The 25,939-nt window shown below is 34.2% G+C and overlaps 1 protein-coding gene across 16 annotated transcripts in view; it reads right to left on the bottom strand.

The window, feature by feature from the left end:
- Positions 1–25,676, bottom strand: part of aass (aminoadipate-semialdehyde synthase) — a 56,906-nt gene extending 31,230 nt beyond the window's left edge. For 8 of the 16 annotated variants that reach the window (XM_073942087.1, XM_073942089.1, XM_073942093.1 and 5 more), the window contains exons 1-13: positions 25,609–25,676; positions 22,900–23,137; positions 20,228–20,404; positions 20,008–20,092; positions 19,392–19,459; positions 18,485–18,631; positions 17,944–18,022; positions 17,690–17,817; positions 14,619–14,770; positions 14,367–14,489; positions 11,497–11,608; positions 11,249–11,308; positions 9,418–9,485 (exon numbers count right to left, since the gene is read on the bottom strand). In XM_073942087.1, coding sequence (XP_073798188.1) covers positions 9,418–9,485; positions 11,249–11,308; positions 11,497–11,608; positions 14,367–14,489; positions 14,619–14,770; positions 17,690–17,817; positions 17,944–18,022; positions 18,485–18,631; positions 19,392–19,459; positions 20,008–20,092; positions 20,228–20,404; positions 22,900–23,130 — 1,430 coding nt within the window. In that variant the 5' untranslated portion in view covers positions 23,131–23,137; positions 25,609–25,676. Of the gene's footprint in view, positions 1–9,417; positions 9,486–11,248; positions 11,309–11,496; positions 11,609–14,366; positions 14,490–14,618; positions 14,771–17,689; positions 17,818–17,943; positions 18,023–18,484; positions 18,632–19,391; positions 19,460–20,007; positions 20,093–20,227; positions 20,405–22,899; positions 23,142–25,608 lie in introns of those variants that run through there. The other 8 variants (XM_073942085.1, XM_073942086.1, XM_073942090.1 and 5 more) reach the window with 3 other exon arrangements.
- Positions 25,677–25,939: the final 263 nt, after the last annotated feature.

Below are 25,939 nucleotides of genomic sequence, written 5' to 3'. Positions count from 1 at the left end.
GGGTGTGCAAAAAAACTGAGGAAAACACACAGATGTACTACTAGATCAGGAAGTTCTCGATTCAGAATATAATCAAGGGCGTTTAAGGGGGTTGTTAAAACAACGTTCTGCTCTGCGAGTCCCCTGGGAGACACATGTGATCCAAGAACCCCGTCGCTCAGCCTAATTGGATCTGATGCAGCACATGAGCGAAAAATGTAACACTTAACCCCCAACCACCTGCATGCCTTTCTCAAAATACCATTAAACGATGCATTCATAATAACCACTAACTATGGGTTTTCACTTCTATTTAGTGCTACTTATGAAAGATCACATAATTAGGTGCATTAAGTCATAAAGTGGCATATTTTCATATCAAATAAGAAGGGGTTTTCTTGGCCTTACAGTGATTTCTTATTACATAGAAGATGTTAAGAAGCTTGACTTGAAATATAAACTTCAATAAATGAGCAATTTATTAAAAAATAAATAAATAAATAAAATAATAATAAATAAAATAAAATAAACACATATACATATATATATATATATATATATATATATATATATATATATATATATATATATATATATATATATATATATATATATATATATATTTATATATATATATATTTATATATATATATATATATGCTTGTTGATGTTTAGCGATATTTAGTTGCACTGTCCTTTAACAGTCAGATTTTAAATCACAAGTAAACAACATAATAACATAACAACATACATAATTGTGTGTATTTTTATTATATGAGAGTTGCTTGCATGGCTTGAGATTTCTGTATAATTGATCACTTTAGACTAATTCCAAGACAAATGTAGACAAACTTAAATAATAAATACAAATTATAAATACATTAGAATCTAACTGAATTTTTAGAAATATATGCATTTATAAAACTAATAAAATAAAACTATGAATTATGTCTTATATATGTCTTATGTCCATATTATGTTTTTGGAGGAACTTAATTTAGCAACATTTTAAAAATACATTAAAATTACAACAATGTAGTTTATATTATATTCTATTTTTATTATCAAATAAAAAAATTCTTGACCTTACTGGGACTTTTTATTACATAGAAGACGTTAAGGAGCTTGACGTGAAAGTTGACGTTTTTTTTTTTTTTTTTTTTTTTAATGTTCAGCAATATTTTGTTGCACTGTCCTTTGACCATCATATTTTAAATAATTATTAAAAGTAAACAACAGCATAATAAACATAAACTGTACGCAACTGTATTTTTACTTTATGCAAGTTGGTTATGTGGCTCAAGAACTCTGTATAACTAATATAAAGAAATTTAATAAATAAATACAAATTATATATACATTAAAATCTAATAGATTTTTTAGAAATATATACTTTTATAAAACTAATAAAAAAAACTTTGAATATCATAAAATATTTACATATAAATGTCTGTATGTTTACGGAGAAACTCAATTTAACAGCATTTACATTTACATTTACATTTAGTCATTTAGCAGACGCTTTTATCCAAAGCGACTTACAAATGAGGACAAGGAAGCAATTTACACAACTAAGAGCAACAATGAATAAGTACTAAAGGCAAGTTTCAGGTCTGTAAAGTCTAAGAAGGGAAGTGTTAGTAGTTTTTTTTTTTTTTGTACAGTTAGTGTGGTATTCAAAGAGGCAATTGCAGATTAGGAAGTGAAGTGGAGACTAAATAGTTGAGTTTTTAGTCGTTTCTTGAAAATAGCGAGTGACTCTGCTGTTCTGATGCAGTTAGGGAGTTCATTCCACCAACTGGGCAGATTGAGCGTGAGCGTTCGCGAAAGTGATTTTTTCCCTCTTTGGGATGGAACCACGAGGCGACGTTCATTCACAGAACGCAAGTTTCTGGAGGGCACATAGACCTGCAGAAGTGAGTGCAGATAAGAAGGTGCTAGGCCAGAAGTCACTTTGTAGGCAAACATCAGAGTTTTGAATTTGATGCGAGCAGCAACTGGCAGCCAGTGCAAACGGACTAGCAGCGGAGTGACATGTGCTCGTTTAGGTTCATTGAAGACAACTCGTGCTGCTGCATTCTGGAGCAGTTGAAGAGGCTTGATAGAGTTAGCTGGAAGCCCAGCTAGTAGAGAGTTGCAGTAATCCAGTTTGGAGAGAACAAGAGCTTGAACAAGGAGTTGAGCTGCATGTTCAGATAAGAAGGGTCGGATCTTTCTGATGTTATAGAGTGCAAATCTGCACGATCGAGCAGTTCTAGAGATGTGGTCAGAGAAGTTTAGTTGGTCGTCAATCGTTACTCCAAGGCTTTTCACCATTTTGGATGCAGTAATGGTTGCCCCATCCATCTGGATTGAAAAGTTATGGTGTAGAGTCGGGTTGGCAGAAACTACAAGCATTTCCGTTTTTGCGAGGTTCAGCTGAAGATGATGATCTTTCATCCAGTGTGAAATATCCAACAGGCAGGCTGAGATACGAGCTGGAACCGAGGGATCATCAGGATGAAAAGAGAGGTATAGCTGGGTATCATCAGCATAGCAGTGGTAGGAGAATCCATGTCTCTGGATGACTGGTCCTAGAGATGATGTGTAGATGGAGAAGAGAAGTGGCCCAAGAACAGAGCCTTGAGGTACCCCAGTGTTTAGATGCTGTAGGTTGGACACCTCTCCCCTCCAAGACACCCTGAATGACCTGTCAGAGAGGTAAGATCTGAACCATTGTATAACAGTGCCCGCAACGCCCAGTGACTCAAGCGTAGATAGCAGGATCTGGTGGTTGACAGTGTCAAAAGCAGCTGACAAGTCCAGCAAAATGAGGACTGATGATTTAGAGTCTGCTTTAGCCAGTCTGAGATCCTCCACGACCGAGAGCAGGGCAGTCTCAGTTGAGTGGCCTTTCTTAAAGCTGGATTGCTTGTTGTCATTTTAAAAACCAATTAAAAGTACAACAATGTAAACTATATTATACTGTATTTTCATATCAAATAAACTTTTTATCGTGGCTTTACACTGATTCTTATTATATAGAAGACGTTACGAAGCTTGACTTGACTTAACTTTAAATCATTAACAAAACTAAACAACAGCATAATAAAGAGATACTTTACGTAATTGTGTGTATTTTTATTGTTTGCGAGTTGCTTGCAAGGCTCAAGAAAACTGTATAATTGGCCAATTTAGACTAATTTTAGCTAAATGTAAACTAATTTAAATAATAAATGCAAATTTTAAATGCATTAAAATCTAATAGCATTTTTAAAAAATTATATTCTTTTATAAAACTAATAAGCAAGTAATGAAGGAAAGACCTTCCGAATCATGAGGAAGTTCCCACTCCACCACCAGTATGCTGCATCCACTTGGATGATGTAATAGCAGCCACAGGCCAAACGTCGCCAGTGCGCTCACCACAAACTAGTTATAGATGAAATGGAGAGACAGTGATAGAGCCAATTAGGTAGATGGGGATGATCAGGAAGCCAGAATGGGTGAATTTAGCCAGGACAGCGGGGTTACACCGCTACTCTTTATGCCAGGGGATTAGTAATGACCACAGAGAGTCAGAACCTCTGTTTAACATCTTATCAGAAAGACAGCGCTCACTGACAGTATACTGTCTTATTCACTTTTACAGTTGCATTAGGACTCACACAGTCACTGATTGAGTTTCCCCTGCTGGCCTCACTAACAACACTTCCAACAGCAACCTAGTTTTCCCATGTGGTCTCCCATGAAGGTACTAACCAGGCTCAGCCCTGCTTAGCTTCAGTGAGTAACTGGTCTTGGGCTGTGGCTTATAAAAGAATTATAATTATCATAAACCATTTACATTTATAATAAATGTCTGTATGTTTATGGAGGAACTCAATTTAAAAATGAATTAAAATTCCAACAACGTAAATTATACTATATTTCCATTATCCACTCTTTTTTTCTTTGCTTTACAGTGATTTTTTTATTACACAGAAGACATTATTGACTTAAAAAAATAATATATTTATATAAAGTTTATTAAAATATTTGTTGATGTTCATCAGTATTTTGTTGCACTGTCCTTTGACTTTTAGAGTTTAAATCATGAACAGTAGTAAACAACAGCATATATGCATACTGTACGTAATTGTGTGAATTTTTATCATAATTTTTATCTAATCAAGGTGTTACTAGGTATACTTAAAACATCCAGCCAGGTGTGTTGAGGCAAGTTGGAGCTAAACCCTGCAGGGACACCGGCCCTCCAGGACCGATATTGGTAACCCCTGGTTTAGACTGTTAGTTTAGGTCAGGTTAGACTAAAAAAATTATTATCAAGAAATCATAATAAAAAAAAGTAATAAAACATACGTAACTGTGAGTATTTTTTATTATATGCCAGTTAATTTCATGGCTCAAGAACTCTAATTAGTAAATTTAGACTAATTATATGTCAAATGTAGACAATTTTTAAATGCTAAATATGAATTATAAAAAATTAAAATCTATAGGCATTTTATTTTTGTAAAAGGTTTACAACTATAGTTGGTTCATTCCATTGTGTTGACCCCCGTAAATGAATGAAAAATAAATTAATTTACAACTATAATAAATGTCTGTATGTTTATGGACTGACTCAATTTAATAGCATTTAAAGAAAATACATTCAATTAAAAACAAATCAGAATCAATTGTATTATATTATATTATATTATATTACAAACACTAAAATGTAATAATATAAAAAATATAAAATAATCAGCTTAAAACTAAACAATAATACATAATTATTTCACCTATATGGCACTTCTTTCTCACAATCAGGTTTTCTTAGAGAAGAGGAAATGGCTCTCTTGGTAGCTTTTCATTTAGAACAAGAACAAATCAAAACAAGTCAAACACTGTATCTTTAAAGCTCTCTATTGATTAAATGGAGGTCAATGTTAGCTTGTGGGCGGCTCCATTAAGTATGGACCACAATGGATACAAACGGACTAGCAAACTCGATGTAATGTTTTGCCAGCCTGGTTCTTCACCCTTGAATGAGACACAGACAGCATGAAAGAGAAACACGTGTTGACTCATGAAGCTTTGATTATGGCTTGAATGAAAAAAAGAAAGACAGAAAGGATCGTGTTATTCCATTTAATGAAAACGATTCAAAAACGTGATTTAAATCAATTAATGAGCATGAAAAGCTATCTGGCCTGTGAAAAGTGAAGCTTACCTTGGAGAATAATTGAACTTAAGAAACTAAAATGGAACTGATGCATTGATTTCTTTTTTTATTCTGGCATGCAAAAAATTCAATGGAAAAAAAAGAGCGAGTGGGAGAGAGAATGTGGCTGCGGTGAGAAAGTAAGATCATGTACCCATGAGAGATCGCTCTCAGCAGACGTGTACTCTAGCCAAGCAAGGTGTTAAGCGGTGCAGGAGACCAACCCTGTGTCTGGACAAAACAAACATGGTCAGCAGCTTGCTTTTTTACCCCCACTTTAATTCTGCAGTGTATGAACTTACTAAGGTTTAAGGTTACAAACACAGTCTGAGAAAATGTATTTGCTAAATAAACTGAGCCAACCAGCTTTTGCTAAACTCCTTATTCTTGCGTTTTTGGACAGTTTCAAATATTAAGCTGTGAACAGAAAAAGACAAATTTGTTATATTGTATATATCTGGTTCGCAAATCTAATTGGCTGACAGCCGTGCAATGTTCTGCAATATCAGAACTCGTACAGCCTTCTCAACCTATATTACTATATTACTCCGCCCACATACAGTGACAGCAGATCAATAAACTCACTACAGTTTGACAAATTTTGGAGCTGTTGGACAACATAACGTACTTTTGAGACCTTTTAGGTAAGAGTGTAGTTGTTTAGATTTTTAAGGATAGTGCCTATTTTAAATATTTATAATTTCTGAGATACTGCGCAACGGCATCCACAAGATGGCGCCAGAGACAGCATAATAAAACCTTTGAGGAGAAAAGATTGACGTATTTTCAAACTACAGCTGATCAAATAATTATAAAATTGGTAAGTGACTTTCTAAGTCGATCTCTCTCTTTTTTATATTGCAGTGGTGTAAATACCATAGTAATTGTAGTGTGTTGAGTAAGGTTGGGTACCGTACCTTTGGAACCGGTATGCACCGGACCGAATCAGCATATGAATTCCGGTGCCTAATTCCAGTGCCACTGGTGCTGCGACAAGAACGTAAAAGCAGGTCGCACACCAAGTTGTGCCACGCAGCGCCATGCATTTTAGAACTCGCAAGTCGGCAGCTGTCCGTGTCTCAGGACACTGTTCATATTTTTGCCAACCCACAGAGCGCCACCGCAAAAGTTTCATTTTAAATAACAGGCGTCTGGTGTGTGATACTATCAACTGTGATGTGCGCACTGTGCCGCGACTCTGAGCGGCGAATCTGATGTGTGACGCCCTTAAGAAGCATCAAGGGGTGCATCAAAGATACGCATAAGTACGCGTTGTGTCACACCATCTCTAAATATATAATTCTAAATAGCTTTGAGGGATACGAACACCCATCAGCGATGTCAGGCATTTGTTCTTGTTGCTTACAAAAGGTAAATCGCGCAGTACGGCGCATCCGTTGAGCGAATCCATTCATCAACACGCATGATCGCATTCAACTAATTTGCATAAACTAAGCATTCTAAAGTAAGGCTATATTTTACAAGCAAGGATTCTGACACAGCAACATGCAGCAGATGTTTTACAAAAGTTGCGTGTAACTGGGGAAACACGTCAAACTTATAAAATTTGAGGGCTCATTAAAATCAACTTAAAGGTGAGGTATGGACTGTCTTTGACAGCTTGTGACATCGTCTGGCACTTTCAGTGAGTACGTTTACATGGACACCAATACTCTGATTTTAATATGATTAAGACAATACTCTGATCAAGAGTCTACCACGTAAACAGTGATTTTTGATTATCTTAAAGGACCACAGACACACACTGCAGAGGAAACATTTATAGGCTGATGACACAATGATGTTGATGAATCTATGTGCTATAACATGTAACTTGGAATCATAAATGTAACATTCAAAAAGTAACTCAAGTAAGCACCTGAATCACATTATAGTCTTATTCTGATTTAGAAATCATTAGATCACTGATGTCCATGTAAAAGTAGTCACAAGCCCCAAACCCAGAAAAAGGTGTTCCCTGATTTTGATGACAGCCTCACTAGTAGAAAGCTAATGTAATGTTAATAGAAAAAGTATTTTGTGGCTAAAAAGTATCGGTTCAGGCCTTGTTTTGGCACCGGTACCATTTTAAAACTATCGATTTAGCACCGGTATCGAAATAACCGCAAACGATACCCAACCCTAGTGCTGAGTGTGAGATGGGACTCGTGTATCAGGAATGTATGTATTTGGTGTTGGCCACTCTTTGTATAACCTTGACTTTTTGGCCATCTGTTCGTTTCTAATGAGGCTCCTGTTTTCCTTAATGCAGACTAGTTCACTAAAAAGAAAGAAAGAAGAAATGGCCGCATTTATTTACTGATGGACAATACTATGTTTTGATCTGGAATAGAAAGCAAAACATCAAAAAGCAAAAACTAGACCTTAAATATATTTTCAAACAGTCAAAATATTTGTGCAACAACAGATCTTTTGTTTTACAACAGTTTTTAAAGGCCACTTAATATGCAAAATCAACTTTTGTAAGCAATTTGGACAGAACTGTGTGTTTAAATAGAATGTCCACTGTCCTATTGGAGTGATATAAACACTCCAAGCCCACCGAATTGATTGACAGGAGCATAATAACATGTCTTTGTAGTAATGTGTTTACAGACGAGGATTTGCAAAGAAACTGGCATTAAAAGATCTGTTCCAACTCTCTATGATCAGCTGCACATCAAGAATGAGTTTTACGAGAACTACACATTTAGGAGGCTATAATAAATGATTGGATGAGTATTTTAAGCTGAAACGTTACAGACACATTCGAGAGACACCATTGACTTATCTTTGCATGCCAATCTACAGTACTGGAGTGCTCACATTGCATACAGCCTTTTCTTTATAGAAAGCATGCAAGAGCTATCAATATATAAAGAGCTTACAAGCTAGTCTGAGGTTCTTCAGGCATCAGTTCTTGGACCTCTCTTGTGCTCCATTTATATATCATTGATATCCATAATACATAATTTGACTTGCCCTCATGGGTCTATTTGATGGCTTTTTCTTTCACTGTTTATAGCTATATATGTTCATCTGAAGCTACCAGAGCATTAAATCGGAGCTGTTGAAAGCTTGATTCTGATTGGTTAATGACATTCTGTGTCCAATTTTTACCACAACTAAAGTAGTTCCAGACATGTCTCTGCTTTATGGTTTCATATCACTATTCTAAAAAATACTACTCAAATATTCACAATCTACTAATGTAAAATGAATCAACACAATTCTTGAGTTTTTTTTTATTTATTTTATGTGAAATCCACTTAAATTTGTAGGGTTAAATTAACTTAAACATATATTCACTTACTAGATTTGTGTTAGGACAACATGAAGGAATTGCATGTAACCAAGCATATTTTACAATGCACTACACATAGGAGCTGGTTCAGGACAAAAACACACACTTCACAAATGTGTTCAAATAATATATATATATATATATATATATATATATATATATATATATATATATATATATATATATATATATATATATATATATATATATATATATATATATAATAAAATATATATATATATATATATATATATATATATATATATATATATATAATATATATATATATATATATATATATATATATATATATATATATATATATAAATATATAATAATATATATATATATATATATAAATATATAATAATAATAATAATTATATATATATATATATAGTATCTATTTTGTAAGGTGTGGTAATCGTGCTATATGCAAAAAATAAATTTCATGTTGTAGCCGCATCAATTATTAATAATCAATTATTTCTAACGTGAACTAATTCATCCTCACTCCACTGTAATGCTACAGTATAACATGTTAACTTTATATAGTTTTTACTATTTGCAAAAGGAAAGGGGGTCTATATCGACACTGGAAGACTAACATGCATTCTTCTCTTTCGCATACCTAACATACCAAAAGCAGTGTCTACATTCAGGAGTGACAAAAAAAATTCTTCTAAAGTGATAAAAGAGCCTATCAAGGCTACAGGCTTTTGAGAGCTGGGATGCGGCAATGTTTTTACCTGTCTTTTAACCTTTGGAAACATCTTCAGAATCAGAGCACCTTCCTCCGTGTGTAAGCAAACCACCCAAAGCAATATTACAAGTAATTCTGTTCTTATAAAACATATTTTGGCCACTGTTTATTAGGACAAACGCTTTCAGAGCTACCGTTAATATTACAAGTGTTTACACTCACTTCAAGGAAAGAAAACTCTTACCTCCTTTCTCGAAGTTTCTGAATGTATTCAAACTTAGGTGTCAACTTCCCGTTGGATGTGATTACAGCCTAGATGTAAAAGAATGCAAATGAAAAATAATACTTTTAAATTGTTTATTAAAACATTAACATTTAAAGAGTTAAATTGTAAATAAATCCGCTTAAAGATGCTAACTTAAACTACTGCATTTGGATGCGTGATTTTGAGTACTTTTACATCACAAACACCAAAACCATTACTATGCTCCATTCAGTACTGAACTAAGAATACTTTAACGTTCACATTTAATTCAGATTTTAATTTAAATCAAACTGTTGGATTAAACAGGATACAGAATTGCTTTTGTTACATGAATAAGGATGGATATAAAGCTCACTTCTTGGAATGCTTTAAATTAGTAGCCAGGTTTCCATAATAATTTTCGCAAATTGCCATTTGGTGCTGCTATGAACTTAAAATCAGTGTTCCTCACATCAAACTTAACATAACTGTGAATTGCAGATTTCTTAGCTTTAGTTTTATACCGACAAATCAATAGTTGTGGGAATAGACTCAAGCTGAAATGCTGCCCATTTCGCTCTGATTCAAGTTTTACATGCATTTTTGCACAGACTTCCTTCTGTGCAACATTTTGTGCACAAGTTTAAGACTGCAAACAAACACAACTTCACATTCCACCATGGTACAAGATTGATTGAAAGGAACACTCTCTTTTATTTGAAAGCAGATTCATTTTACAAATCATTTTTGAATCCATTCAGCTGATTTTCGGATCTGGCGGTTGCAGCTTAGCTTCGCATAAATCATTGAAAACGATTAGACCATTAGCATCTCCCTCAAAAAATAAAAATAAAAAGTATTGCTATAAAAATTTGAGTATTAAAAGCTAAACTGTTCTGTAGTCACATCATGTACTAAGACGAAAGAAATATGGAAAGATTTTAGGCTGATTTGGCTAGGAACTACTCTCATTCTAAAATAATATACAAGGAACTTTGCTGCTATACCATCGATGCAGCAGGCACACTGATATTACAGAGCCCTTGAAAATAGTCCCAATCACCAAGCCATTCACTTGGACCCAAAGTTATAATCTGCATATCATTGCACTTGATTTAGCCATAGTATAGCAACAAAGTTCCTTGATTATTACACCCAAATGAGAATATAGTTCCTAGACGTATTATCCCAGACAATAGCAACTTCTCATTTTCTGTTAATCTTATTACACAAAGTAACTAGAGAAAACTCAATATTTAAATAACAAAGTCACTAAAACATTTTTTGAGCAAGATGCTAATGGTCTAATCTGGTTCAATGACCTATGCTAAGCTAAGCTAAAAGTGTTTCCACCAGACCCAGAGATTGGCTGAATGGATTCAAAAATGCTAAAACTCAACCGTTTAACTGCATGGGCATTGTAAAATGAAAAGTGGAGTGTTCCTTTAACAAAGAAAAATAAAGATGCTAACCAAAGGGGCTACCATTTCAGTTGTAAAATTAAAAAATGTATTGTTCCTTTAACAAAGTAAAACAAAGATGCTAACATTTTATTTTCTGTCATTCTTAGTACTTGATGTAACTACATAAGAGTCAATCTTTAAATAGGAAAGTCAATGCAACTATTTGTACATTTTTTTGAGCAAGACACTATTGGTCTAACCTGATCAACGACCTATGCTAAGCTAAGCTAAGCTAAAAGTGTTCCCGCCAGACCCAGAGATCCACTTAACGGATTTAAAAATGATAAAACTCATTTTTTAACTGTGGTGGAGTTGTAAAATGAAAAGTGTAGTGTTTCTTTAACAAAGAAAAATAATCACAGTCTTACATCTCTGACTTGTGGAGAGAAATCCTCTTCCTCCAGTGGTTTGGTGGCATCTGATGGGAGCTGTGGAACAAAAGCAACCATATCAAATCTGCTCAAATCCCCAAAAAGGGGGATCCACAATATATTAAAATTAAAACCAGCAAAGAAACTAAAACTGTAGATTCTCTCAATCTGTACCAGAGCAGCATGTTCAAAGCAATCATCTACCTAGTAAAGTATCTCACCGTGACCACCCTGTCACATCTTACCATCTCCATGACGTAAGGGAACAGTCGGTCACCAAAATACTCAGTGGCCTCAATTGGCAGCTGGGCAGGCAGGTTGTCAATGGAGCACATGAGAATGCCGTTACCTTCAACACTGAGAAGAGAAACAAAGAAATCAGAGGATGCTTTAAATATGATTATATATATATATATATATATATATATATATATATATATATATATATATATATATATATATATATATATATATATATATATATATATATATATATAGATAGATATATTTGCAGCAAGATAAAGATACAAAGTTTTTCACAATCGTTCCTATAGTTTATCTGAATGTAAATACAGTTGAAATCTAAATTATTTAACCCACTTTGAAATTTTTCTTTTTTTAAATATTTCCCAATTGATCTTTAACAAAGCAAGGAAATGTTCACAGTATCTCTGATAATATTTTTTCTTCTGGAGAAAGTCATGTTTTTTTCGGCTACTTATTTGTTTGATTTCGGCTAGAATAAAAGCAGTTTTACATTTTTTAAAAAACATTTTAAGGTCAAAATTACTAAGCTATATATTTTTTCGATAGTCTACAGAACAAACCATCAGTATACAATAACTTGCCTAGTTACCCTAGTTAAGCCTTTAAATGTCACTTTTAGCTGTACAGAATTGTCTTAAAAATATCTAGTAAAATATTATGTGCTGTCATCATGGCAAAGATAAAATAAATCAGTTATTAGAAATTAATTATTAAAACGTTTACATTCAGAAATGTATTAAAAAATCTTCTCTCCATTAAACAAAAATCGGGGGAAAAATAAACAGGGCTAATAATTCAGGGGGTTTTATAATTCTGACTTCAACTATATATATCAATACCACATAGGACTGTTTAAACACATGAGAAATGCAACGAAACAAGGATCAAGCTTCCCAATCTAAGAAAATGTCAAATTCCCAGACTGAATTTGCATGATTTCTAAAGATTAGAAAAATAGGCCGTTATTGTGTCAAGCAGTCCCTGTTGAACTTTGTGATACTTTGAATGCTAAATTTATTGCAAACATTGCTACAAAATTTAAAGGAGTTTGCAAGTTATCTTAAATCTATTTTTTATCATTTAATTATGCTTTGAATTGAATTATGTGATCTTGAACTTTTCTCTAATATTTTGATATTGAAAAGTGAAAAATGTTACTTTTATTGACTTTTTTTAATAGTTTGAAGTAATATTTTGTCTGGCTGTGTTGAAAATTTTGGCATAATAAAACCTGAAAATAAACTTCCAGTACTATTTCTGTTATTTTATGGACTTAAACCTCTATATTTTATTTCTTATACAATATAAAGTTTCAAACTACTAACATTTTTTATTAAAAGTCACTTTTAAAAGTCAACTGCAATGCTGAATTTTTAAAATTAAAGGCAACAAAGCAAAGATTATGGTCACAATGCAATTCATAAATGAAAAAAAAAAAACACAAATTATGAAAATACAGAACCTTTTAATTACTGGATATTTTTACAGTGTAGCTAGGACATGAACTTCTAAATATACAAAAATATAATACAAAAATTATATTTGCATAAAGAAACTGCTTATTGTCAAAAGTTGTCATAGATAACAGAAACCAATAGTCCTTAATGTAAAAAAAAAGTAAGTATAAGTATAATTTCAGAGGAAAACAACACAAAAAAAGGTGTAAATATTGCCACTAAATCTATTAAAAAGTCACCGCAATATTTTGGCTGCAAAACTCTCTTTATGCAAAATCAAGGAGTGACTGGTTGAGCAAAAACTAAAACACAGTACACAAACACACACACATACACGGGTATAGTCAAGTGACTAAATTTGATTGCTGGTTGCCAGGTGGGAAAGAAATAAAACAGCATATAAAATGAAAAATAGTCTAACCATAACAACAGGCAAAACAAGTGAAACAACATAATAAATAACATGGTCAAGAAAATAAAATAATTTGAATAAATTGAAAAATGACTAAAATAGAAAACAAAAATACCCTGATATTCCATAACTTGGACAAAAAATAAATATGAAATTCCCTGACTTTTAATGAGTGGTACTGCACGAATGCAGTTTAATCAGCATATCCTGACTTCAGCAATAGTCACACTAGAATGTGAGCATGCAAAATTCAACACAGCTGAGAAAAAGGAGCGGGAATAAACAAGAAGATGTGACATTCTTAAAACGAGTGATTGCTCCATATTAAAAATTTCTAAACAAAGAAGTAACATTTTAATCTTTGATTGTTGTTACGCATTCAGTTGATGTAAATTTCCAGATCAGAGTTCACCATGCTTAACTCTACAGTGACGTTCAGTTTGCATTTCCAGTCTGGCACATTCACATTCGTATGAGTAGAGGGCAATGGGGTGGAAAAGTCCTAACGATGGTCAACTCTCATTAAAGTGTTGGACTTGGTTTTTGGGTCACCTCTGAATTTACATAGTTTGATAGTATTTAAATGAGCTATAATTGACAAGATATTTTCAAATTAGCTTTGCAGTTTATTACAGATACAAATTTGCCAAAAAAAAAAAGAACATTCAAAAATATAATAAGAAGAAAAATCTTTAAATTTTAGCTTTGAAAGACTGGCAAGAACTGTTCCTTAACATTGAAAGTTGACATTGGTTCAAGATATTACAAATCTCTTTTCTGATTTCAATTCAATTTCAATTTAATTCAACCCAAGTCTGTAAATCAACACAAGGCTTTGAAGTTTTTCTCATTTCGTCACCATGTAGAACAAGATATACATTTAAACAACAAATAAATAGAACAAATAAACATGTATATTTTGAATATAAATAAATATATAACAAAATATTATATATATTGGAGGAAGTAGTAGTAGTACCTGTCATGGTCAATATGCTGGTTGGCATCATACATACAAAAAGGTTTCTCAATAGTTGTACACTCAGTCATGAACTCAATGGAGCCACCGGTGTCTGCAGAAATGTCACAAATGGCCAAAAACCTGATGTAAAAAAAATAAATATAAATAAACAATTCCTGTCATTATTTATAGAAAGGTCTAACCACCTTTTAGAAAACTTTACGGTGTGCTTTTGTTATATGACTAGCAACAATAATAGCAGGAGCTCACTTGTGGGGAAGAGCAGGGCAGCCATAATCAGCTGACGATGATGTAGTTACAACAGGTCTAATCAGCCGCTGGGCGTCCAGTCTCCTCAGCAGTCTGGGTGTATGAGGGTCCCAGTATATACCGTTTATTAGACAAGTTGTATAAGGGGCCACCTGTGTGAAAACAATAATGTATCTTTAGGGCATTTTCACCACAAATATGGTCACACTAGTAAATGTTTGGCAAATTCTTAAGGCTAATATTGTCTACTGGCAGTTAATAATGAATCTAGCACAATTTAAGCCACTTAAGCCTAGTTTAAAATAAACAACTTCTTTCCCTATTTCAAAACTATTTGCGTGATGTAAGGCGTCATGATTATTCGTTGGAGACGACAAGATTTAATCATTTCTTCTTGTGTAGTGTGTCATAGTGCATGACAACCAATGCCATGTCTGTGATGCTGATTATCAAAGAAAGTCTTGAAGAGATATTGTACACAGAGTATTTCTGTACTCACATTCACAGATGCAAATCGTCAATCCCAAACATTTCATCTAAATAGTGGATTTCTAACCTGATTATACTAGGATTGCTCCAGTCAGTGCTTCCTTTATTCACTAGTCCACATAAACACAGGTATTTTCAAAACTGTATCCAACGGTTCAAACATTGTCTCCTGAAGTCAGTGATTTGTATCACTATGATAATACACTAATGCACACAGCAAAACTGGTGACAGATGGGTTTGATAAACATGGAAGTGAAGTCGAACATTTCCCATGGCCTGCACAGTTACCCGATATAATCAAATCTTATTGAGCCAGTTTAGGGTGTTTTAGACAAGCGAGTTAGGAAACGTAGTGATCTGGCCACTATTCTGCAAGCTTAAAATCCCTCTGGTCACTTGGATCTGTCATTCCTAAGCTGAATTAATGCTCTATTGGCTGCAATAGGAGGCCCTAAACCAGGGGTGGGCAAACTCTGTCCTGGAGGGCCGATGTCCTGCACAGTTTAGCTCTAACTCTGATCAAACAAACCTGCTTACAGATAATTAGTGATAAGACACTGATTAGCATCAGGGCTTGACATTAACACCCGCCAAATGCGGGAAGATTTCAGGCGTGGCGGGTAAGACAGACACTCCCATTAGCCACTTTGGCTGGTTGAAAACATTTTTTCCCAGATAATAATTCTTAAAAGCAGGGTTCGACAATAAGGATGGTCCAATATGCATGCAAAGGCGATCTGAGAATTGAGAAGCAACATGACTGACAAAAGTAATTGCGTTTGCGCAAGCAATAGAAAGCAGGTGAATACCGAATGAGAGGATAATCACTCACGCTAACAGCTGAGGTGATGCGAGCGTGAAGCAACTGTGTCTAGAAACACAACTGATGTGATCGGTTCTCTTTCAGGTAGACTAGACAAAAAGTGATGAACATGCACCCACAGTCTTGCTGCTCCAGATTTGTCTTTTTGTAAGCAGCACCGGTTGCTTTTGCTTTAAATATTCTTTAAACAGATTATTGATGGGTCTAACCTTAACCGTGTGTGTGTGATCATCCTTTCATTATTGTTTTTTTTTTTTAATCTGCTTTTTTTTGCGTTAATATGGTTTAATTGTCATTTTTTACAATAACATTGCTTTAATAGGAGATTAACTCCCCATTTATGTGTAGTTAACTGGTGATTTGGGCCAGGACAGATTACTGTGCATATGTTTTGTTAAATAAAAAGTATAGCATACAGCTATATTTAGCTTGTTTTTACCCATTTAAAATTTGTGGCTGAGAAATAATTAATTGTTTATGTTTGGTGCGGTCGGAGATCAATTTGGTAAATCCTTATGGTAAAAAAATTATGTGAAATAAAAACTAATTGTAATACTATGAAACCATGACCCATTTGCTCATGATTATTGAGCAAGCTCATACATGACACACAAATGAATGACGAGGTATGTGGAGATAATGCAAAATCTAAAATCAAGCAATTTTAGCATGTCAAAATCATGTGTATAAAATATATTTTCTCAACAACAAAATTGTGGCTAGTGAAAATGGCAAGTGGCTAGTAATGTTGGAAAACTACTAGTCACAGTGGCTGGTGATCAAAAAAGTTAATGTAAAGCCCTGATTAGCATGTTCAGGTGTGTTTGATTAGAGTTGGAGCAAAACTATGCAGGACAAGTTTGCTCTCCCCTGCCCTACACAATACTAAAGAATATATTTAAATATATATATATATATATATATATATATATATATATATATATATATATATATATATATATATATATATATATATATATATATATATATATATATATATATATACCAGGGTTCAACGCTAAGATTTTTTTTACTGGGCCGATCGGGCCAGTGGTTGAGATTTTTACTTGCCCTGCAAAAGTTTTCACTGGCCCCACCATAAAAAATAAAAAGTTAATAGCTATTTCTTAATCACATATTTTAAATAATGTGGCAAAATAATGTCTGTGAATCTAGAATTGAAACATTTTAAAAATATTAATAAATGTATAATGAGCTAAATTCAAGATTTTATGCAAACGAAAGAGCAGTATGAAAAAATGTGCTGGTATTTTACTGCAACTCTAAATTATTTTTATAAAAATGGATTGCCAAACTGACAACTTTTTTCTTTTTTCCATATTCTTAATTTTGTACCCATGTAGTTGTCTGCTTCCAGGACTTTAGAAACAGAAGCTTTCTTTAGTCTCATATAGTTTGATGGCCATGTTGCCATCTTTTCACTGTACTGGTTACCAGGTTCCGGAAAAAAATATCGTGGTCATCGTTACTGGCCGATAGGGGCCAGTAACAATCCTGTCTATTGTCCCGAGCGTCTTTCATGCTGGCCCTGGGCCACCGGGGAGCCCTTATTGTTGAGCACCCATTTACATGTAGACATAGGTTTAGTCTCACACACATGACAGTTAGCCTTGCCCACTTATTTACATGTCGCTGTAAACATGGGAATAAAAAAATTGGTTGAGATGTTTTCTGCTGTAACAGTACATACTGTCATACCACCCAGCCCTACTTGGTACACTTCTTTTGTATACTTACAGTATCCCTAAAGTGTGACGTGTAGAGCTCAGGGTGGTTTTCGTACTCCAGGGGGTCATAGAGTCCGTCACTCCTCCTCATCAGGTGGTGATGTCTGCTGATCACTGTGGCGTACACTTTCGTCAAGTCTGCAAAGAGGATTAGCATGAGTCAATTTGCGAACACAGCAAAGTGTCAATTACTGCAAACAGCTCACATAAAACCCACCACCTCTTTTGTGTAACTAAAATACTCAGGAAAAAAAGAAGCAATACCTCCACTCAAAGAGACTTCCTTCAGTTCATGAGGTTCCACAAATTCACAGGGGAGCTCGTTGAAAATGTCTTGAGCGCCCTGAAAGGGAAGCAGTTTCATTTATTTCACACAAAGAATTTTGCCATTCATTTGCTGTTTTTTCTCTGCATGTGTGTGTAAACATGCTAGATGGATACATTTGCACTGTTTAGGGCATCTGAAACACAATGAATTTCAGATGTTGAAAATAAAAGGAATTCAACTTATCATAAAAATTCCCCCCAAAAAACTAACAAAACTCAACAAAGTATAACTTTCAATATTAACGAATCATTAACTCAGACTTTTGCCATAATAAACTACTAATTAGCTGTTTATTAATAGTTAATAAGGTAGTAGTTGGGTTAAGGTATTGGGTAGGATTAGCAATGTACAATAAATGTTTACTTAATAAGTAATTAACAACGTAATAAGGTAATAAGCCAGTAGTTTATAATAGTGAGAATTGGTACTTAAACTAAAGTGTTACCCTTATTTACGTTCCATTACCCTTAATCTTACCTTGGACACGTTGCCGGTGCCGGTAAATACAAATGTAAGAGGGCCTATGGACTTGGGCATCAGACCTAAAGATATTTCATATCCACAATCCCTTACTGCCTGGATGGCCTGGCTGACATTTCTGTAGTTGTGTGCCATACCAATATGCTGTCAAGTGGAAAAATATATAGGAGTAATTAAAAAAATACAGAGGCCAAGAGAGCTTAACGTGCTGGAATTTAAGAAAACACATGGAACTACAAAAAATGCCAGCAAATTAAGAAAAGATCTTTATCTGTATGACAGTACATGTGCTGCAAATTAAAAAAAAAAAAGCGCTGCATTTTCCCACAACTCAAACAAATGACAAAAACGCACTAGATTCACTGACCACGCAAAAAGAATAGAACACAAAAGAAATGTTTCAAGGGGACCCGAAAACATGATGGACACTGCTGTGCTGTGATTATTACTCTATGAAGTTGAAAGGTGAGTTTTTGTTTGTTTTAATATCTCGATTGCCATGTCTTTAATATGTATTAGCCTAAATAACCATAACCTAAATAGCCTGGTCCGTCAAGTTTTAGGGTCTCCTTGAAACATTTCCACTGTGTTGTGAGAAAATGCAGAACGTTTTTGTAAAATTTTGCATTGGGAGAAAATCCAGCACGTTTTCGTAATTGTTTGTGTTGTGTGAAAATACAGCGTGTTTTTTTTTTTAATGTGTTTGCATTGTGGCAATTTGCTGCTGTCAAAGTGGTGAAGATCTTTCCTTAATTTGCTGATGTTTTTTGTTAAATTACAGCATGTTAAGCTTTCTCGGCCACAGTAAGAACCACCATATGAACAAATCATTCATATGAAGTCTCCAAATGTATGTGGTTAACCAAAAAGTTTACATTATAAAAATAAAAAAAATAAAAAATACCATAAATGGTGTGTGGTGTCCAAGGGCAAGGAAACGCAGGCCCAGACCATGCAAAATGTTTATCATTCCTATAACAGATATAGACAGCAAGTTAAACATTTAGCAAGAAAATTTAATAATATCTGCTTGCATGCAAAAGTTAAGTGTAAAAAGATATTATCTGACTAAAATGATGACTTGACCAAAAGCAGTCAAATCAGCCATATAATAAAAAACTATAAATAAATAAATAAATACATTTTAAATAATAGTTTTCTACTGTATTGTTAGATATTTAAGATCCAATTTATCCTTGTGATACAAACTTAAATTTTCCAGACATTGTTTCAGTTTTTAGTGTTGCATGATCCTTCAAAAATATTTTTAATATTTTAATTTGGCACTTACAAAACATCTTATAATTAATGTAAAAAAATAGGTATTTCTGTATTCTTTGATAAGCAGAAACCTTAAAAGAACCACATTTCTTATTAAAATAAATCCTGTGTTAAATTATTAACACTGACTCTGATACTTTAGAATAGTTGTGCTGTTCTCAAAAAATTGTAATATGTAAATGTTTAATTTTGCTTTTCAAATCTGAAATGACATGATGTTGAATCATAAGCTACCATACCTGCAACACCAGCCCACTGTCCAAATGCTACAATTCTGTAGCCATTAGGATCCACCATTTTTTCATAATCAATGAGTCGAACTTCCTAAAAAAAGAAGAAAAATGATGATCATCAGTCACTTGTGAACGCTGATTCCCTCCAATACACATTTCCCAACACATATAACACTAAAGAGAGTTTGTGTGTGTGTGTGTGTTTTTAATCTATAAAAAAATTCACCTTTTTAAGAAGGTCATCAAGGAGTCCCATGTTTGCCTCCTGTGCTTTAATTGTGTGAGAGAAGAAGGCGTAGGTCTTTCGGGGGTACACCTTTTCTTCTGGGGGCCTTTTCACACCAATGATGAGAGATGCTTCTGAGATGTCCTCCTGGATAACAGCGCCTGCCTTTTCATAGTACTGAAAACCAGAAACAATCTTTAGCCTGCTCAACCTTATTAGATTTGAATTAAAATGTTGTAAATATCAAGAGGACATATTAAGGGCCTCAAAAAGTTTTCAAATTGTATGTCAGCCAGATATTGCATCTAAAAGCACGTGGAAAGCATGAGCATGAAAAAGAATCAATATGTGAACGGCCTATTTCACGGCAGCGTCACAAAGAGGTCTATAATCTATGCATTGACAAAACAAATCTGTGAACATATATATATATATATATATATATATATATATATATATATATATATATATAGATATTTGGTCAAGCAGAACATTGGAGCCTTACTTGAGTTTGACAACTTGTACGCTAACACGCACGCACACACGCATGCACACACACACTTGTTTTGTCATAGGTCTGATATAGAGTCAATTTGTTACAGCTTTACTAGGTGCAGGGCTCAACAATAAGGACTGGCCGATGGCCCGGGGCCAGCGTGAGAGAAGCTCGGGACAGTAGACAGAATCGTTACTGGCCTGATCAAGCCACTGATGCCCTGTCACTAAAGTTTAATTTGTCTGTAAATATTTGTCAATCGTATGCAAATACAGTCAGAATCGAGAAACAGTGTGTGTTTTTAAGACTTAAAATGCTAACTTCTCTGTTTCTCTAATCTGATTGGATGTTGTAAGCATGTTATTTTTCTGTAACAACCAGTACAGCGAAGAGACAGCAACATGGCGGAAACATCAAGTGATGATGCTAAAGGAAAACATTTGTTTCTAACGTCTTGGAAGCAGACATTTACAAGGGTACTCCACGACTAAAAAAATGAAGTGTTTTGTACAGTTTGCCATCAGTTTGGCAGGTCAGCTATCTTATGTTTTGCGATAAAATACCTGCACATTTTGCTACTTCTGTTTGCAAAACACTTTGAATTTTGTTCATTATACATTTATTAACTTTTTTTTTTTTTAAATATTGAAATTCTAGATTTACAAACATTTTGACACATTTTTATATTTGTGGCTAATAAATAGCTTCAAACTTTTTTTTGGTAGGGCCAGTGAAAATATTGGCAGGGAAAGTAAAAATCTGAACAACTGGTCCTATCGGGCAGGTAGAAAAAATCCTTAGCGTTGAACCCTGAGGTGATTTTTATTTTATGTCGGCTTAAGAGACGTGCTTGATAAAGATTTAATTGCTTTTCTTTTGAACTATGTTTCAGTTTCACACTGTAAACCCCCATGAGTCCCCACATCCTCCGCTCGTTCTACACCTGCACTGTAGAGAGCATCATGTCTGGCTGTATCACAACCTGGTAAGGAAATAGCACCAGCAGCAATCGCAAAGGCCTACCTAGGATTGTGTGAACTGCTGGACATCTACACCAGGCGGTGCATGAGGAAAGTCAAGAGAATTATCAGCGACTCCAGCAACCCAAGCCATAGACTTTTCTCTCTGCTACCCTCAGGCAGATGGTTTCGCAGCATCCGGTCACGTGCCAGCCGACTGAAGGAAAGCTTCCTCCCTAAGACTATCAGGCTGATGAACACTCAACACACCTCACACAGACTATTCCATACCCCTCACTGCACACCATCAATATGTAGCATGCACTGCACTTTAACCAATCCATCCTTAAAACATTACTGCCTACAACTATGTAGACTCCTATTCATTGTACATATCGCTGTCAATCTTCAATTGTCCTGTTTTTTTGAGGAGTATGCTGTTGTATTTTGCACTGTCTGTATTTAACACAGTCATTGTATTTGCACTGTCTGTATTTTGCACTGTCGTTGTATTTGCATCTGTATTCTGTTCTGTATTTTGCACTGTCTGGAGCCAACACCTAAGCTTATCACTCATCATAGCACACATGCTGCTGATGATGTGACAATAAAGGTGATTTGATTATACACATATTCAGTCTGTCTGTAACAAAATCATGATTAAAATTGTTTATTTCTTGAATATTGCTCAAGAAAATCATGAAGGGTTTATTTTGCCCATATTGCACAGCCCTACAGAGTATTATGTAATCTATTAAATTAACCAATAAATTGTCATTTTTAATGCCTACCCCCACTCCAACCCTAAACTGTCACAGTACTGTAAAAATATTAATTATTGTTATACAGCGTCAAAAAAAAAAAAAAAAATGCTGCTATATTGATGTGCATATCACACTTCCGGCGCTGGATATCGGATCTAGACTTTACTTTCTAAACGGAAGTTCTAAGCATCCTACCGGAAGGCGCTGGTCACTGTAGCACCCTTCATGCAGCAATGAAGAAAAAGGTCTACACAGTCACAGTACTGTAAAAATATTATTAAACTATTAACATTAAACCATAAAAACCGTATCAAACTATTAATGCTGATAAACAGATTCTTCCACTCTATAACATAAATAAAATGTAACCACTATTAAATAACAATGCAACACACAAATTCTCCATCAAAGGAAGGCAAACAACATAGTGCATACAGTTATTCAACGACTCACTCTGTCATGGATGGCTCTTCTGTTGGAGGGCTGCACGAGCACCTTGTGTCCAGCCGCTGTGATCTCCCTGACGTGTCGTGGGGCGAGGGGCGCACGTCTCTCCCACACGTTGACATCCTCACGCCGGATGGCGATCACACTTTTGTGATTCTGCTGGTTATGCTGAGACCTCCGCTGACAGCACATGCAGCCCCTAAACCCTCTGCCCTGGCTCCTCACAAGACGCAGCATGACTGGACTAGCTTCCAAAACACACAGGTTACAACCGATACACACTTATGAAAATCCCACTAAAGCAATATTGAACGTGAAGGACAGCCAAGCAGAAAAGTGGACGAAGAAACCCAGTCTGTGTTTGTAATGGAGAGAAATACATTCGAAAACCGTTTTGGCATTGATCTCCACTGGTTTAAAATAACTCTTATTGTAATAAGTTCATTACAAAATGTAAAAAGGTATATTGCATTATTTATTATAATTGGGTATATTTGTTTATTTATTAATAATATGAAATAAATTAAGAAATTAGCTATGGAAAGTTTTATGTATTAAACACTCAAAAATATATATCTATATATATTTTGCTGCTTTTTCAACCTACTTATGTAAAATAAGTGGGAATAACACAATTCTTTAGAGATTCTTTTGGGACAACTTAATTGTTTTCTGTTTAATCCACGTCAATGTGTTAAGGTAATTGATTTGTGTTGAGACAACCCGAATGAATTGAATGAATGGAACTCTGCATTTTTTTAAAGTGCAGTTTGATATACTGAGTTTCAGCCCACAGCTCTCAATCAAATTTGGTTTTTGGCCCGTCATGTTTGGGCACACCTGAGTTAGAAAATATCTATACTACTTTGGTCACACTTTACAATAAGGTTTCATTAATGTTATAAATGTATTTATTGACAAATTAATAATGATAAAACACGCACAGCATTCATTAATCAAAGTTTAACATTCATTAATGCATTATTAAAATCTAAATACATGCTTGTTAACATAAATGCACTGAGCTAATAACACTAAAAAGACCAATTATATTTTAATTACTAATACAGACTTTTTGTAAAGTGTTACACTTATTTAAAACTACTGATATTATAACTTCTTTTAGTATACAAATATGTTCCTTTTGGTCACTGCCAGCTGTCAAATTTTTTTTTTCTGAGGACTACATTTATCAAATGGATCATTAATAACCATGATATTCAACTGCTGCTCACAAAACTAGCAACAACTAATGAACTATTTCTGTATGTGCTGCGATGGTTTAACATTTATTTCAAACTAAGTCTAGCATTTATCTTATGAATCGTATGTAGCATGTCATATGACCACATGAACTTGAAATGTGGTTTAAATTTCTTAGAATAAAAAAAAACTAATGGATTGCACACTAATCTGTCAGTAAATGTGCTTCATCATATTCATGTTAGAACTACTGCAAAGAAGAAACACGTAGTTGAAGTCAGAATTATTAGCCCCTTTTTTCTTTTTTTAAATACTTCCCAAATAATGTATAATGTTAACAGAGCAAAGACATTTTCACAGCATGTCTGATAATATTTTTTCTTTTGAAGAAAGCCTTATTTGTTTTATTTCAGCCAGAATAAAAGCAGGTCAAAGTTCAAAAGGTCAAAATTGCCCCTTCAAGCAATATTTCTTTCGACAGTCTACAGAACAAACCACTGTTATACAATAACTTGACTAATTACCCTAATCTGCCTAGTTAACCTTATTAATGTAGTTAGGCCTTTAAATGTCACTTTAATTTGTACAGAAGTGTCTTGAAAAATATCTAGTAAATATTATTTACCGTCATCATGGAAAAGATAAAATAAATGAGTTATTAGAAATGAGTTATTAAAATTATTATGTTTAGAAATATCATACGATCTAATTTTCTACATTTTATTGTAATGCAAAATAATAATAATAATAATAAGAATAATAAGAATAATAATAATATGTATAACACTTGTAAAACTTTTGAAACTATTTGTTTTCTTAAGATGAATTCACAACTAAACATAATTTATGAACTGTTTTGTTTTTAAAACTAAATCTTTACTGGTTTGAATGCTGGTCCAAGATTGAAGGTGAGGGACACATTTGAGCAGATGTAATCATTTTTAAACTCACCGTTTAAAATATGATAGAAAACAACATTTTATATAATTTAACTTTTACTTCTAGGTATTTAATTGGGGGCCCTCATTATTCCTAGGGCTCTAAGCGATCGCTTACCTTGCTTACTGGTTAAATCCACCACTGTTCATAGAGTGAGGTTATCTTAAAAAGTGTGTCATTTTCATTATCAGACAAAGAGCCTTGCAATATTTGCTGTTGTTGCTCAAGGGTAATGTTGTCACATTTACATGGGGCAAGCTGTCAGAATGGGAACTTGCTCTGAGAAGAATAATTTACATGCATTAACAAGAAAAACTATTTAAAAAGATAATATAAGGTGGTGTTAACCACAACCAACAACAACAATACAGACTTATTTAATAAAATAATATATAGCTAAATTAGCTAATTTATTGGTTTTATTTTGAAACCTAACATAGAAAGACCTGCCTCAAAGCCTCATGGTTAATGAAAAAAAGCCTTTGCTGCTGCATATGCTTGATTTCATACTGGATCAACAAGTGTATTGTGCCTGGATGAATTTTTATAAACAAACGACATGTCACCACCTACCTGTGCTCTTAGATTTAAGCAGTTTCCTGTGGTCTACAGCGTGGCGCAGGCTGAATAATCACATTAGCAAGAAGTCATATGCACTGTAGGTTTATATATAAACAGCAATGATGACTGACTGTGTCGCGTAAAAGTGAATGGCGCGGAAAATAACGCCACGGGATTGACCTGTTTTAGGACTTTAGGTAAACAGTGTGGCGCTAACTAGACCTATCCATGCGGTATATATTACAGCACATATATTTGTTGCTGCTTGGAATGCATCTCCGCTTCCGTGAAGTAATCCGAGCCCTGGCTTAGTTTCCACCAATCCCGACCCAGAACGCGGATC

The sequence above is a fragment of the Danio rerio genome, chromosome 25 (assembly GCF_049306965.1).
Source record: "Danio rerio strain Tuebingen ecotype United States chromosome 25, GRCz12tu, whole genome shotgun sequence".
In the NCBI taxonomy this organism is placed as follows: Eukaryota; Metazoa; Chordata; class Actinopteri; order Cypriniformes; family Danionidae; genus Danio; species Danio rerio.
The sequence above is the reverse complement of the archived record's forward strand: the minus strand, read 5'-3'. Positions and strand labels throughout refer to the sequence as shown.